Source organism: Oncorhynchus keta, chromosome 13 (assembly GCF_023373465.1).
Source record: "Oncorhynchus keta strain PuntledgeMale-10-30-2019 chromosome 13, Oket_V2, whole genome shotgun sequence".
NCBI lineage: Eukaryota > Metazoa > Chordata > Actinopteri > Salmoniformes > Salmonidae > Oncorhynchus > Oncorhynchus keta.
The window spans coordinates 43,309,388-43,323,750 of record NC_068433.1 but is presented as its reverse complement, the minus strand read 5'-3'; the positions used below and the strand labels follow the sequence as shown (position 1 = coordinate 43,323,750).

At 44.2% G+C, this 14,363-nt stretch overlaps 2 protein-coding genes across 2 annotated transcripts in view; both read right to left on the bottom strand.

Annotated features, from left to right (window-relative positions):
- Positions 1-3,301: 3,301 nt before the first annotated feature.
- Positions 3,302-10,617, bottom strand: LOC118392378 (transmembrane protease serine 9-like). Its single transcript, XM_035784323.2, has 13 exons — positions 10,438-10,617; positions 10,233-10,334; positions 8,237-8,420; positions 8,074-8,149; positions 7,766-7,955; positions 7,433-7,572; positions 7,163-7,316; positions 7,037-7,075; positions 6,615-6,834; positions 5,075-5,232; positions 4,823-4,921; positions 4,497-4,633; positions 3,302-4,242 (listed from the first exon to the last, which is right to left on the bottom strand). The coding sequence occupies exons 1-13, from the start codon at positions 10,496-10,498 to the stop codon at positions 4,078-4,080; spliced, it is 1,725 nt and encodes a 574-aa protein (XP_035640216.1). The 5' UTR covers positions 10,499-10,617; the 3' UTR covers positions 3,302-4,077.
- A 147-nt stretch (positions 10,618-10,764) lies between these two features.
- The window catches only part of LOC118392567 (protein O-mannosyl-transferase TMTC1-like), a 105,047-nt gene continuing 101,448 nt past the window's right edge, over positions 10,765-14,363 (bottom strand). Inside the window, exons 18-19 of the mRNA XM_052460222.1 lie at positions 12,100-12,177; positions 10,765-11,954 (exon numbers count right to left, since the gene is read on the bottom strand). Coding sequence (XP_052316182.1) covers positions 11,832-11,954; positions 12,100-12,177 — 201 coding nt within the window. The 3' untranslated portion in view covers positions 10,765-11,831. The remainder of the gene's footprint in view (positions 11,955-12,099; positions 12,178-14,363) is intronic.

Sequence of the window (14,363 nt, the reverse complement as noted above, 5' to 3'; positions counted from 1 at the left end):
GTGCAGCCAGAAGAGTTCAAGAAGCGATTAGTGAAGTAGAGCAGTGGTCCGTCAGGTGGGGCTTCAGGTTTTCAGTTGAGAAAACACAGACTGTGTTTTTGTCGAGAAAGAAGGTTGGGGAGGAAATATACTTGAAGCTGTATGGAAGGAATCTGGAGAGGGTGGGAGGGGTTTAGGTTCCTGGAGTCTGGTTTGACACTCGAATGATAAAATAAAATCCTTCATCCAGTTAAAAGCCCTTCCTCCAACCCCCATATTATCCAGCTTGATATATAGGCCTTCCTTCAACATCATATCATAGGCCTTCTCTACATCAAAGAAAACGGCAACCACCACCTTCTTATTTGCCTTCCCTGAACCCACTTTGATCTGGTGACATTAGTCTTTTACTCTCCAGAAAGTAAGTCAGCCTTCCCGTTATCATCCTTTCCATAAGTTTACATACGTGAGATGTCAACACTGTCGGCCTATAGCTTGAAGGACTGGTAGGGTCTTTCTCAGGTGACGTATTAGCACCACTAGCGCCTCTTTCCAACTTCCTGGCAGCAGTTTCCCTTCCTGCCACACCTTCTTGTAAAGGCCCAATACTTTCCCCATTGCAGCGTCACTGAGATGAGCCATCATGATGTAACACATCTCATCCTTCCCAAGAGATGTTAGCTAATGCTCTCTTCGTGTCGGCCAACGTCAAAGGGCCATTCAATGTATCCCCCCACCATCTCTCTCTGATCCGTGACCCCCGGATGCTCTCCGCTGACCCTCTCTCTCCCATGCTGCATCTCTTCTGTCAGATTGTTTGAGCTGTGCATCATTCACAAATGCCTGGTTTAGCATCTCTCCCTTCTCCATATGCAGAAATCCCCCCACTTTTCAGCACAGAGAGATGCCAATCTCTTCTGTCCCCACTCATCCTCTTAACCATCCCCCATACCTCTCCCGCACGAGTGGTCCTGCTTATGTTTCCACAGAACCCGGCGCCAATACTCCCTCTTAGCTGTCCTAATGACCCTCCTTACTACTGCTTGTGCTTGCTTATACTGAATCTGGTGCTGGAAATTATGGGACCTTTTCAACATTCTGAAAGCGCTGTTCCTACTCTTCACTCCACCAGGGGACTGCGTTACTCTTTCTCCCCCCTGTACCCATAGGAATCACCTGCCTTGCAGCCCCTACTATTGTGCCTCTTAATCCATCATTGACTGTTTCTATACCTGAATTAAGATCAACGTGAGACAACTCCTGTTCACTCAACTCCTGAAACGGACCCCACTCTGCTTTACCAAATATCCATTTCCTACTGATTCTTCCTCCCTCAATCCTACAGTACACATGACAGGATAGTGATCACTACCCACGGTAGATTCCTCCAAAACCTCCCAACGACATCCGCCTGCCATTCAACTTGAGGTCAAAGTAAGATCCAGAGCAGATTCATTTCCAGTTACTGGGTCAATCCTGGTTCCCCGGCCGTCATTAAGACTCACAAGCCCTTTCTCATCCAGTATTCCCTCCAACACTTGTCCGTTTACATCAGTCCGTGACCCTCCCCATAGTGTACTATGAGCATTAAAATCCCCACACCACATTACCCGTCTCCTATCTTGACCTTCTACATTCCCAAGGGACACATTCCCAAACTCCAATCTCTTACACACGTTGTGAAAGTTCACTATTACCATATCCCCCCTCCCAACCACAATGCTACCACTACATACTACTGTTCCACTCCCTCTCCCACACACCTATATGGGTTCCCTTGCTTTATAAAGGTAACACACCCTCCTCCTCCCCCATCATATCTCTATGATATCTCTATGGACTGCAACATAACCCTGTAATACAAAATCGAGAGTAGGTTTTAGCCATGTCACATCAGGTTTGGCTGGTAACTCCTCAATAAACTGTTTGAACTCTTGACCATTAGCCATCTCTGCTCCAGTCACAGCTCAGCGTTGCTCAACCACCTCCACCGGATTTCCCCTCCGTTTTGTTTATCTTCGTTGAAATCTATTAACTTAGCTATATTGAATAATCATTGTTTATCTATCCTAATTCACCAAATGTGGACAGCTTCTCAAGCCCGGTGTGGTTTCTCACTTGCTATGGCCACAATAGAGCTCCACAGTGGAGGTGTCATCATACCCATAAAACCTAGCGGTCAAATAGGGAAATGGTTCCAATTGTTTTCCCACCATTCATTTTTCCCATAGGGAATTTTATAAACACTGAACAGTCACCTTGTCCTAAAGAGATTTACACGGTTATCAAAATGTCACTCCAGGTTAAGCCTACATGAAACACAGCTCTTATTCTAAGTGTTGGAACCATTTATTTGTTTGACCGCTAGGTTTGATGGGTATTATGACTCAAACTGTGGTACTCTCTAGAGCTGCCATCTTGTAGTCCTAAAACTTGGAAATAAATAAAGCCATCCCTATGGGAAAAATTAATGGGGAATGAACAGGGTTTTGGAAAACACACAGAAAAAGGTCTGAGGTCAACACAGGCTTATGATATCTTATATGTTTTGTTTTATGAGATAATAGCAGTCAATTAACATGACATTTATGCGTTTATCCGCACGCCCTTATGATACAAAATCATTGAGTTCATTGAGATCACAACGTATCTGTCCCACTATGGCTTCTGTGAGTGCACGAGCACTGCCATTGAGGCCATCTATCTCCATTTTGAAGTAGTCAGTGTACTTCTTCTACAAGTTGGTAAACGAACTGAAAGGGCCCTGTGTTGTTTGAACAGGTATAAAGCCTTGGTTGGCAATTTTCTGCCACTTGCAGTTATGGAATGTTTTCGGAGTATAATTCATTGGCTGATTCCCTGATGACCTGGATGGAATTATGTGATTCTTCCTTAACCCATAGCAAGTCCCACTCAGTCCCACTACTTCAAAATGGGGAAAGTCAACACTTCCAATTCCCAAACAGGCTTTTGGGCACTAGAGTTCTCTATATAACTATGAATGGAACATAAAAAAAACATTTTTTTAAAGCCTACACAAAAATAATGATCTTTGTATCGGCTCATTAGTTAGCCTGTAGCCTACAAACATTTTATCTTCATTCAAATAAATCATGTGGGTAAATCTGACATTCCCCATGGGTTGTTTCTTGGTAGCTGGCTGTCTAGGACGAGTTATTCCAGGTCAACCCAAGGCTCCTGACATTTTAAGCTGTGCAGCGCCTGTTTGAATGTCACATCAGCATTATCTTACAGTGGCACTGGTAGTATTTCCAAGCATGCCATTGACTTTTATAGGTAGCCAAATATTGACATATTGTGATAAAGGAACCTTGTGCGAGATTATAGGCCAGATAAACAGAGCAGAAGGCTAAACGTCTGTCCTATGACTGTTTAAAAAGATAATGTTTTTGTTTTATGAAAGTTTCACCCCCAAAATTCGCCGGGAAATGGCTGCTACAAGCGTTCCACAGAGATGCTGGCCCATGTTGACTCCATTGTTTCCCACAGAAAAACTCAGTAGTGTTGCAATTGACACAAACCGGTGCGCCTGGCACCTCCTACCATAACCTGCTCCAAAGGCACTTAAATATTGCGTCTTGCCCATTCACCCTCTGAATGGCACACATACACAATCCATATCTTAAGGCTTTCAAAAATCCTTCGTAAACCCATCTCCTCCCATTGATCTACACTGATTGGTGGATTTAAGTGCCATAAGGGGTCATATCTTGCCACCTGGATTCACCTGGTCAGGCTGTCATGGAATGAGAAAGTGTTCATTCCTACCTCCTTAAAACATGTTATAATTTAATGCATTTACAATTTACCTCAATCATAGTCTACAAACATAATTACAAGAGAAAAGTAAACATCTTTGACAAACGATATGAAGACAGAAATACAGTGTACGACAGCAGTCAGCTTTGTGTGTGTGTGCGTGCACGGGACACGTTCTCCTCAAACCTATTGGAACATTAATTGTGATTGCGACATACACCATTTCATTGTGGGCCTTTGCCTTTTAACACAAGTCTGAAAATGAACACTGGATCAAAAAAAAAAGAGTCATTGTTTATTTCATTATGTGAAACAAAGTCAGATGTCAGTGGTTATGTTTGTGATCCAGGAGTGATAAGCTGATAGTCGGGAGAAGACTGCTGGTGTGCTGATGTCACAGCTCGGGCTGCCCCATGTGACCACCCCAAAGAGGAAGAAGACCCCATTTATTTTCTGGCAGAGGAGTGGAGCACCAGAGTCCCCCTATAGATGGGGAAGATAGAAGAAAATACTTGATATTTGAAAATGATATATTACTAATGTTAAAACTATAACATAGTGAACGTTTGCGTGCACTAGTCCAGTCGGGTATTCAACATCAACTTAGAATCATTCCTCATTTTTATGAAGACCACTCGTTCACATCAGTCGTGTTAGTTCATAGCCATTCATTGATCCAAATCATCACCCAGGTCTTCACGAGAACACCTTAGAGTTAACCGTCCCACTATACATACCATGCAGGAGACAGAGCCGGCTGGGTCTGTACACAGCTGAGTGTCCGTGATGAGATCCTCTCCCCAGCTCGCTCTACAAGCGGTCCTGTTGACCAGACCCAGCCTGGCCTGGTGCAGGGTGGCTCTGCTAACCTTCGCTAGGGGGAGACAAAGAGAGCACATTATATATTTATATAGAGAGAAGGATGCTGCCTATTTATGACAATAAGTAAGAGCAAGATCGATGAAACACTGTGGATGCAGGAGGAGGAGGAGTCCCTCGGTGGTAAACCGGCCACCAACAGTACACAAGAACCTATGGTCATGAGCTTTGTTGCTGTACATACGTGCCGAGTTGCTGGTTCCCCAGCCTGTTGTCACACAGGACCAGCTGTCATCCAGCTTCAGATCCTCATGTGGGAGGCAAACTGGAGACACTGTGTCATCTAAGTACATATCAGAGAAGAAAACCACCAGAATAAGCATCCTTAGATATGTCACATTCTTTAGGCCGGCAAGCCAAGTTAACGGTCCTGTAAACCAGTCAAGCAAGACTATCAGTGAGCTAAAGTAACCCATTCTGGAGGAGTATTTGATACCAAATCGAGCTGGAACACTGAGCTTGATGAGTGTGAGGTCAGAGGTCGGAGGGAAGGTTCCTTCGTGGGGGTGGCTGAACACCTCGTCCACCGGGATGGTCTGGGCAGCCATGAACCTCAGGTTGTGACCTCCCAGCACCACTGTGTCAACTGTAGCTCTGAAATAGAGGAGAGAAGACCCCAGTAGCCTCGTTTCACTGTCAAAAATAAAATTTAACCATCTAGGTGTTCAGTGAACTAACAATGTCAAATACAGGTAGCCTACTCAAATAATTAACATCCAATCACATTAACCGTTACTCTCTCGCGGGAATTTCACTAACGGTCCGTATGTAGCCAAACGTAGCTGCTGCTCATTCCATTTGCTCGAAAACAGATGAATGGTTTAAAAAAGGCTGCTTCCCTAGAGACACATACTGCTACTACCAGCAGTACTACACCTGCACCTGTCAACAACACAAGTTGTTCTGCTTCCACAAGCACATCCAATGCTAGCATCAGTAATTCTACATTTGTTGTTTGCCCAGTTAGCATGGACACTGACTGTTGTGAACTGATGCAGCCAAGGAGCTACTGCCCCCTTACCCGGGAAAACACCGAACAACAGGCAGGGACGTTGGACCATCGAAGAGGAGCAAATATAATGAGAACTACATTGATTTGGGGTTCACTTATACTGGGAGTAGTGCCTTTCTTTAGCCACAGTGTGTTAAATGTGCAAAAGTACTATCTCACAACTCAATGAAACCTTCACTCTTGCGCAGACATTTAGAAACAAAACATGCCAATTTCAAATAAGCCACAGGAGTCTGAGCGAGAATTAAGACGACTTTCGAGTAGTAAGACATGGGTGGGTGCGCAATTTCGCAGGTACTTAACAGAAACATATGACACATACAACTGGGTTCTTTATCCATTCATGCCCTGCCTCCAGTCCACTTACCGATGTCTGAACGAGAGCCTCGTCGAAATTGCAACAAGCGGTTCTGTGAAAATGTCATTTAAATCAGAAGCCACTGCCAGATTTCTGGATTGGGCTGCACTCAGTATCCTGCCTTGGCAAATCACGCTGTTAAGAGACTGATGCCCTTTGCAACCACGTACCTATGCGAGAGTGGATTCTCAGCCCTCACTAAATACAGGCACAGACTAGGTGAGGAACATTATTTAAGACCGAGACTAATACATCCTTTCAAGGACATCCTTCATTAACCTGTGGTGAGTTATTCACAATTTTTGATGAACAAATAAGGTTTTATATGTAAGATTGCGAAATAAAGAGCTAAATAATTTACGTGTCCTATAAGAGCTCTTTTTCACTTCCCAAGAGCTGGGTTGTGACAAACACTCATTCTTATGTTTAATAAACGCAAGTTTATCGTATAGTGCGTGTGGCAGGCTTACAACGATGGCAAACATTTCTTTGAGAGTGCGCTGACCCTGGTGCTAGAGGGGGTACACAGCCAGAGGTTGAATGTTTGAAGGGGTAGATTACAGACAATAGTGTGTGTCCTGTGTCAGTACTTGGTGACTTACTCACTTGCTGTGGCAGTGTTGGGGTGCCAGGACCCAGTGGTGGTTGATCAGGGTCCCGCTGCAGTAATGTCTCCCTTTGGACTGCAGACTGACCTGCCAGGGCCAGGAGTTGGCGCAAGCCTCTGTCACACTCCCCACCCGCACCGCACCCTCCAAGGTCACATACAACCACGCCGGGCGGGAGTCCAGCCGGCAGGCCAATACCTTACTCTGACCACAACTCTCTGGGAGACAGGAAGAGCGTGGGTACAAGAGGGTTAGTGGTCAAACTGAACATGATCTACGATTTTGATAACGCAATGTTTTGATCAACAAAATACAATTTGATGTGTTGGCAGTAAGACTAAAATTAAATCAGATGTTTACGGGAGTAGAAATGAACGTTTATATCAGGTAGTTAACTAATGTAGCAGTGACATAACCTACCTTCAGTCACAGTAATACCATCAAACATAGACTTTTCACCTGTTAAAAATAAAAGATCATAAATAAATCTTCTGAGTTCTTAAAAATAAGTACTTTTCCAGGGTTGGGCTCCAAGTGTGTACTTACCTTGAATTAATTCGTTGATCCAGTCTAGGTAGACCTGTACTTTAGTATAGACCCCAGGCCTCTGGGCTCTACCACAGCCCACTCCCCAGCTGACCACTCCAGCCAACTCATACCTGGACCCTGTGTAGCAGGACAGAGGTCCACCTGAGTCACCCTGCAGGAACAACCACATCACAAGACCGGGAGAACAGGACAGACTTGTTATATGAAAGTAGAATACAATGAAAGGGATAAATAAATGAGAGCATGGTCAGGGTTCGAGTTCACTACCTGGCAGGCGTCTACACCTCCTTCAGGGTCTCCAGCACAGAACATGGTGGGCTGAACTACACCACGGTAGAACTTGTTACAGTCCTCTGGGGACAGGCAGGTCACATTAACCTCCTGGAGTCTGTTGGCATGAGGCCCATCTGAGAGTAGAAGAGTGGGAAAAGGGAGAAAGAGCACACGAAGAGGTGAAAACAAGAAACAGGACCGTCCTCACGGTGAATGATCAATTATGATTTAATGTCAGTCATGACCCCAGAAGACCATACCTGACCTTTCTTCTAAAGAGAAAAGAGACAACTAAATTTCAAAAAGAAATGTAGGCAATCTACTGACTCTCTCTGGTGGTACCCCAGCCGGTCACTGTGCATTGCTTTTTGGGTTCGATTGGCCTCATCCATATCTCTATGGGTCTCACACACTGGTTGAACATCAGCGGGGTCTTCAGCTTCAGTAGGGCAATGTCATGCATCTTTGTCATGCGGTTGTAATCCTTGTGGGTGACTATTTTTGAGATTGCAACCAACTGAAAACAAAAATAAATGTGTGCCTTAACAGTTAAAATGTCAACGGAGAATAGTAATACAGAATTTAAAAAAAATGTTTAATGACTTGAATGTCATTCGTCCATGTGTGTGTCCCACCTGTTGACATTCTTCATTAGGATTCTCAAGGTCATGTTTTCCCGCCATCACAGTCCAGAAATCCACTTTGTTATACCTGTAAAACGTCATCCATAATTACTTTGATTTCTCTAGCTACACATCCATTCCATTTATGGTTACTTGAACTTCCAGAACTACTCACTGCTTGAAGCAGTGTGCGGCAGTCAGAACCCACTGAGGGGCGATGATGGACCCACCACAGGCTGGCATGGTGGTAAAGCGTAGGGATACCTGCCATGGCCAGGAGTGGGCCCAGGCCTCCACACCACCAATGATCCTCACCTCCATCTCCTGCTCTGGCATGAAGGACCGAACCCCTGCCAGATCTGCAACAAAGCTCAGAGGTTACAGGTTTCTTTATTGGTGTGCAGGGACAGGTTACTCACTGCTTCAGGACGTGTGGGGGGGGTAGTATTGCAGTGCATGACCATGTCTGGGCTTGCCAGCTGATGCTACCAGCATTTGTGTAGATCATTGTGCACATTACATAATAGCCAGAATAGATTCTGAACCTATTGTTGCTTACAGCTGCCCAAGAGTTTTCCCGGACTTAAAGGCTTTAATTACATCAGCAAGCTCTTCCTCTGTAATTTGGCCTTTACATGAGTCTCTGTACAGAAGTTAATTTTACATTATTATAGAAAGAAAATCGATACCTCTAACTAGTGGAGATGGAGGAGACAAACGAAAATATATGCTTAAAGTACTTTGCTTCCGCTTTCAAAACATTGGTTTGGTGCTCTGTGGGTGACTGTCACTTGTAAAAACTTATATATAAAAAAAAGAATTGGGTACATTTTTCCACATATTCAATCCAATTCACTTTATAATATATTACACTTGATCTTTCTTAAAGTTCCTCCGTGTATTTTTCCTCTAACTTATTCTGTACCTCAGTTTTTATTGACATCTGTACGGTTAGTCCCATTTACTTTGTTGATACGAACTCTTTTGACCTAAATTGGATTTGTTTTAAAGATTAGTATTGAATTGCTTGGCCTCGAAATCCACATTTAAAAGTGTCCCATACAATAAGGGATCTGCTGTACTGTACGTAGTGTCGGAAAAAGTTATAAATTCTTCTGTCCTGGTTAAAAACAAGTTATCATCCAATAGGCTTTGATTACATTTCCAATATCCTCGCCCACGTGGAAATTCTGTAAGAGTAATGTATACGCCAATTATTTGATGGTCCGACCGCAATTCTGTCAGCACTTCATCTTTTGGTGCCAGGGAGAATGACAAGAAAGTAGTCAAGACGACTAGCTTGATTGAGCCTCCACCACGTAGATCTCACTAGCTCGGGATATTTAAGCCTCCATTTATGCACTAGTTTCAATATAGCGATGATATTCGTGATTTCCTTAAGTGCATGGGGATGATAGTTTGTAGTGCGATTTATTTTACGGTCCATCGAGTTATTTAAAACAGTATTATAAATATTTGATCAAGCATTGTATTGCTTGATCAATTATCATATATTTTCAAAGCAGCATGGATCATCAGTATAGATCAATGACCCAAATCCGTTTGTGGTCCAATAACATATTTAAAATAATCCATCTACGTTGCAGATCTATTTGGACAATTTGCACATTCAGATCAAAATGGTTGTTAATATCATCACCCCTTTTAGTTTCTATGCCCATGTGAAAAGTGTGTATATATCTCCCCCTACCAGTCCTTTTCCCACACAATTTAATCTAAAATGGTTGAATGCGTGTCCTGTAAACAGATATTATATTCCATCTCTTCAAGCCAGGTAAATACTGATTCGTATTTTCTTACTGTCCTCTAAACCATTCCAATTAGAACTGGCTTTACGTATTTAACCATAATGAGACTCAATTCCATTTATCATATGTTTGGAAACTTACCATTAAAAAGTACAATATTAGAGTGTCCATATGTACCATGATATTTGCGTCGCTACTACGTAAACCTTCAATTGTTCTCCACTATTCCACCCGCTAAAACCTACCCCCGCCACCCCAGGTTGGGTTGTAGTTAGCGACAGGCAGATCACCCCTGTTCCACTGTATCCTAGAGATTGGGACCCATGCTTAAAAAGAGCACACAGTGCCAACGCCCTCACCTCGATTGTTTCATGATTCACTGTTAAACGTGTTCTTCCATACCTTCAAGTTGAAATCCACTGGTGAGGGTTGCATTTCCCTCTTCTGTTCCGTTCAATGCACAATTTGGAAGATTCTGTACAATTTCAGTCTGGTTATGTACATCTAAAAGAGAATGGTCAAAAAAAAAATCACAGACGAATCCCCATTTACTCAATCAAGTTACTACAACAAAACTCGAACGAATATCAATGTGTTGCCCTTTTACCGTGCTGGATTCCAAGCCCCAACACAGACAGATACACAATTAGGAAAACAAACATTTTCATCCAAAGTGCATTAAAAAAAAGTTTAGCTTATTAAGACCAATCGGAATAAAAGTGACACGGATAAATGAAACTTGACAATGCGCCTTTCTACTTTGAAGCGCTCATCAGCTTCCCACGCTGCACCTGCCACCATCATCACCTAATTAGATTCCTTAACATGTCATGTACTCACACGGCCAGATGGGGGCAGTATAGACCCATTTCATATGACTTTCTCCAAATTCACAATGATAGAGACACGTCTATTTATCACGCACCGACACCAGTTAATAAAACATATATTTATTTGTATGGTGCAAATCAATCTCAGTCATTGCACTAGTCAGTTCATCTTTATCTTATTGTACATTCCACATAAAATATTCATTCACGATCATCATAGCAACATCAACAGCAACAAATAATACACAGCGTCAGAAATGTTGAGCGGATCAGAGGGTCAGTGTTAGGCCTTCGGGGGAGTCTACAGACACTAGCTTACTTGTACTTGTGGAAGGCTACATTGAGCAGACGTTGCTTGCTTCTCAGAGGCTCTGCCCATATTTTGAGGTTAAAAGCACATGTTGTCGATGTGATCACGGAGCACACTGACACATTGTCTTATAACAGGGCTTATGTATCCCAGACAAGCTCATGCTAAGGGGTTGCAGGGGCCACATTTGAGTCAAGGCAAGTCCAAACCTAAGCATGGATATACAGTGACTTCAGAAAACTGTCCTTCATGTTGGCAAAATGCAATTTTGTCTTCCAGCTAGAATGATATTGTTGGAGCATTTACTGTGAACATGACACCCAATACATTTCAAAATCTCAACATGGGTTTAATTGTGGATTTGCACATCAGCAGCGATGAGGGAAGTGATCACAGATGTAGTGCCTAAAACAGGATTTAACATGAAATTAAATACGAAAACAAATAAAACTAAACAAAACATTTTAAAAAGCAGATCAGTTTGTTTGAAGCTTTTTCAGGCTGGGCGATGTGTGGAGCTCGTGGTACTGTCTTGAAGAGAGCTGATCCAGTCCGCTCCAATTTGAAGTGCTGCTGGCTGAATCTCCATCTCCACTCCTTAGGGTCCTCTCTCCATCTGCTTCCCCCAGAATGTGACTCCCGTCACAGGCTTAACCAGCCTCATGCTCCCCTGGAAGCTCCATCACTCCCAGTCTGATTCCATACCCTGCAAACCCTGTCATGTTCACCATAATCTCACATCATCAACCAGGTAGGTTGACTTAAGAAGAAGTCGTTTTTTTTTTAACCGTACTGTTGGGGGCATCCAGGGTCCTTGGTCCCCAACTCATGCCCAGGATAGTGCTGTGTCTCTGGGTTAGTCTAGGCCCCGGTCAGCCTCCTCTCCAGCCGGTCCAGCTTTGCCAGGTTCTCCTTCAGCAGCTTGGAGCCAGGGGTTAGGATCAGGGCCCTCTGGTAGTACTGCCTGGCTGCTGCATAGTCTCCCTGCAGTGGATCAAATACAGACATTTATCAGCTCTCATCCTCTGCCATTATTGCTTGATATGCAATTCCGGTATAATCAAAGACTTGGTGGCTTGTAAATGGCTTTTAACTTGTGCAAACTAACTCTACTGTGTCGTCATTGTACCTTGATATGTTGAATTCCTCCCATGTTCATCCAAGCCTGCGATTGGTCAGGTTTTAGTTCCACTACCAGCTTGTAGCTCTGTAATGAAGACCAAGCATACCTTAACATAAAGTAGTTACAACTGACGATCACTAGGTGGCAGTAGGGTTCTTATGCTCGGACTATAAAGTGAATATGGAGGGAGAAAAGTTGACTGAGAAGATTACTGAAACTTTAACATCGGCGCAACATGTTGTGTGTCTTTGAACACCAAACACCCTGAAACAATAGAATATGCAATCAAAATAACACAAGCAGACATTGGATCCTTTTCAACATTGTCAACCACCACACCCCAAGCCCGCATGATCTCAATTGGCCCTTTTGTGCCTTTTCTTAGAAGGGGAACAATACCCGAACAAGAGCTGGAGCCCTGGCGCCCGGCCAAGACCCACTGAGAGAGACAGAACTGCAGAGTTTATCTCTAAAAGGAACCCTGAGAATAAACTGTTCAACATAGAAGGCCTTTATTGACTTCCTGAACTGAAGAGAGACAGAGAGATGGAGGGAGAGAAAGGGAGGGAGAGAGTGGAAACGGAGAGAGAGACATGGAGGGAGTGGAAAGATAGAGAGAGAGGAACGAGAGACCTGCTGTATAAGCAGAGAGAGTTCAGCACGAGGAAAAAACGAAAGAAAGAGGGGGAAGCGAAATAAGTTTATCTTAGGACACTCTCTCTTGTGAGAAGTGTGGTTGGGGGGAAATGGGCTTATTTGTTGATGCAGACAGTGGAGGACATATGGTGTTATTTTAGTGACAAGGGGGGAAAAGATCAAGGCAACGAAAGGACTCTACTTTCCGGCTACCCGGATAAAGCACTAAATAAACTTCAGTTAGTGCTAAATACGGCTGCTAGAATCCTGACTAGAACCAAAAAATGTGATCATATTACTCCAGTGCTAGTCTCCTTACACTGGCTTCCTGTTAAGGCAAGGGCTGATTTACTGCAAAGCATTACATGGGCTTGCTCCTACCTATCTTTCCGATTTGGTCCTGCCGTACATACCTACACGTACGCTACGGTCAAAAGACGCAGGCCTCCTAATTGTCCCTAGAATTTCTGGGCAAACAGCTGGAGGCAGGGCTTTCTCCTATAGAGCTCCATTTTTATGGAATGGTCTGCCTACCCATGTGAGAGACGCAGACTCGGGTCTCAACATTTAAGTCTTTACTGAAGACTCATCTCTTCGTCATATGATTGAGTGTAGTCTGGTCCAGGAGTGTGAAGGTGAACAGGAAAGGCTCTGGAGCAATGAACCGCCCTTACTGTCTCTGCCTGGCCGGCTCCCCTCTCTCCACTGGGATTCTCTGACTCTAACCCTATTACAGAAGTCACTGGCTTACTGGTGCCCTTCCATGCCGTCCCTAGGAGGGGTGCGTCACTTGAGTGGGTTGAGTCACTGACATGGTCTTGTCTGGGTTGGCGCCCCCCCTTGGGTTGTGCCGTGGCGGAGATCTTTGTGGGCTATACTTGACCTTGTCTCAGGATGGTAAGTTGGTGGTTGAAGATAACCCTCTAGTGGTGTGGGGGCTGTGCTTTGGAAAAGTGGGTGGGGTTATATCCTGCCTGTTTGGCCCTGTCCGGGGGTATCATCGGATGGGGCCACAGTGTCTCCTGACCCCTCCTGTCTCAGCCTCCAGTATTTATGCTGCAGTAGTTTATGTGTCGGTGGGCTAGGGTCAGTTTGTTATATCTGGAGTACTTATCCTGTCTTATCCGGTGTCCTGTGTGAATTTAAGTATGCTTCCTCTTGGAGGACCTGAGCCCTAGGACCATGCCTCAGGACTACCTGGCATGATGACTCCTTGCTGTCCCCAGTCCCCCTGGCCGTGCTGCTGCTCCAGTTTCAACTGTTCTGCCTGCGGCTATGGAACCCTGACCTGTTCACCGGATGTGCTACCTGTCCCAGACCTGCTGTTTTTAACTCTCTAGAGACAGCAGGAGAGGTAGAGATACTCTTAATGATCAGCTATGAAAAGCCAACTGACATTTACTCCTGAGGTGCTGACTTGTTGCACCCTCGACAACTACTGTGATTATTATTATTTGACCATGCTGGTCATTTATGAACATTTGAACATCTTGGCCATGTTCTTTTATAATCTCCACCTGGCACAGCCAGAAGAGGACTGGCCACCCCTCATAGCCTGGTTCCTCTCTAGGTTTCTTCCTAGGTTCTGGCCTTTCTAGGTAGTTTTTCTAGCCACTGTGCTTCTACACCTGCAT

Bases quoted from the DNA above. Each gene is read 5' to 3' on its own strand.
- LOC118392378 (XM_035784323.2), bottom strand. From the start codon at position 10,498: ATGAAAATGTTTGTTTTCCTAATTGTGTATCTGTCTGTGTTGGGGCTT. The intron at 8,150-8,236 runs GTGAGTAGTTCT...GACGTTTTACAG, and splicing joins GCCGCACACTGCTTCAAGCA to GTATAACAAAGTGGATTTCT. The intron at 4,243-4,496 runs GTATGTATAGTG...CCCCATCTATAG, and splicing joins CCGGCTCTGTCTCCTGCATG to GGGGACTCTGGTGCTCCACT.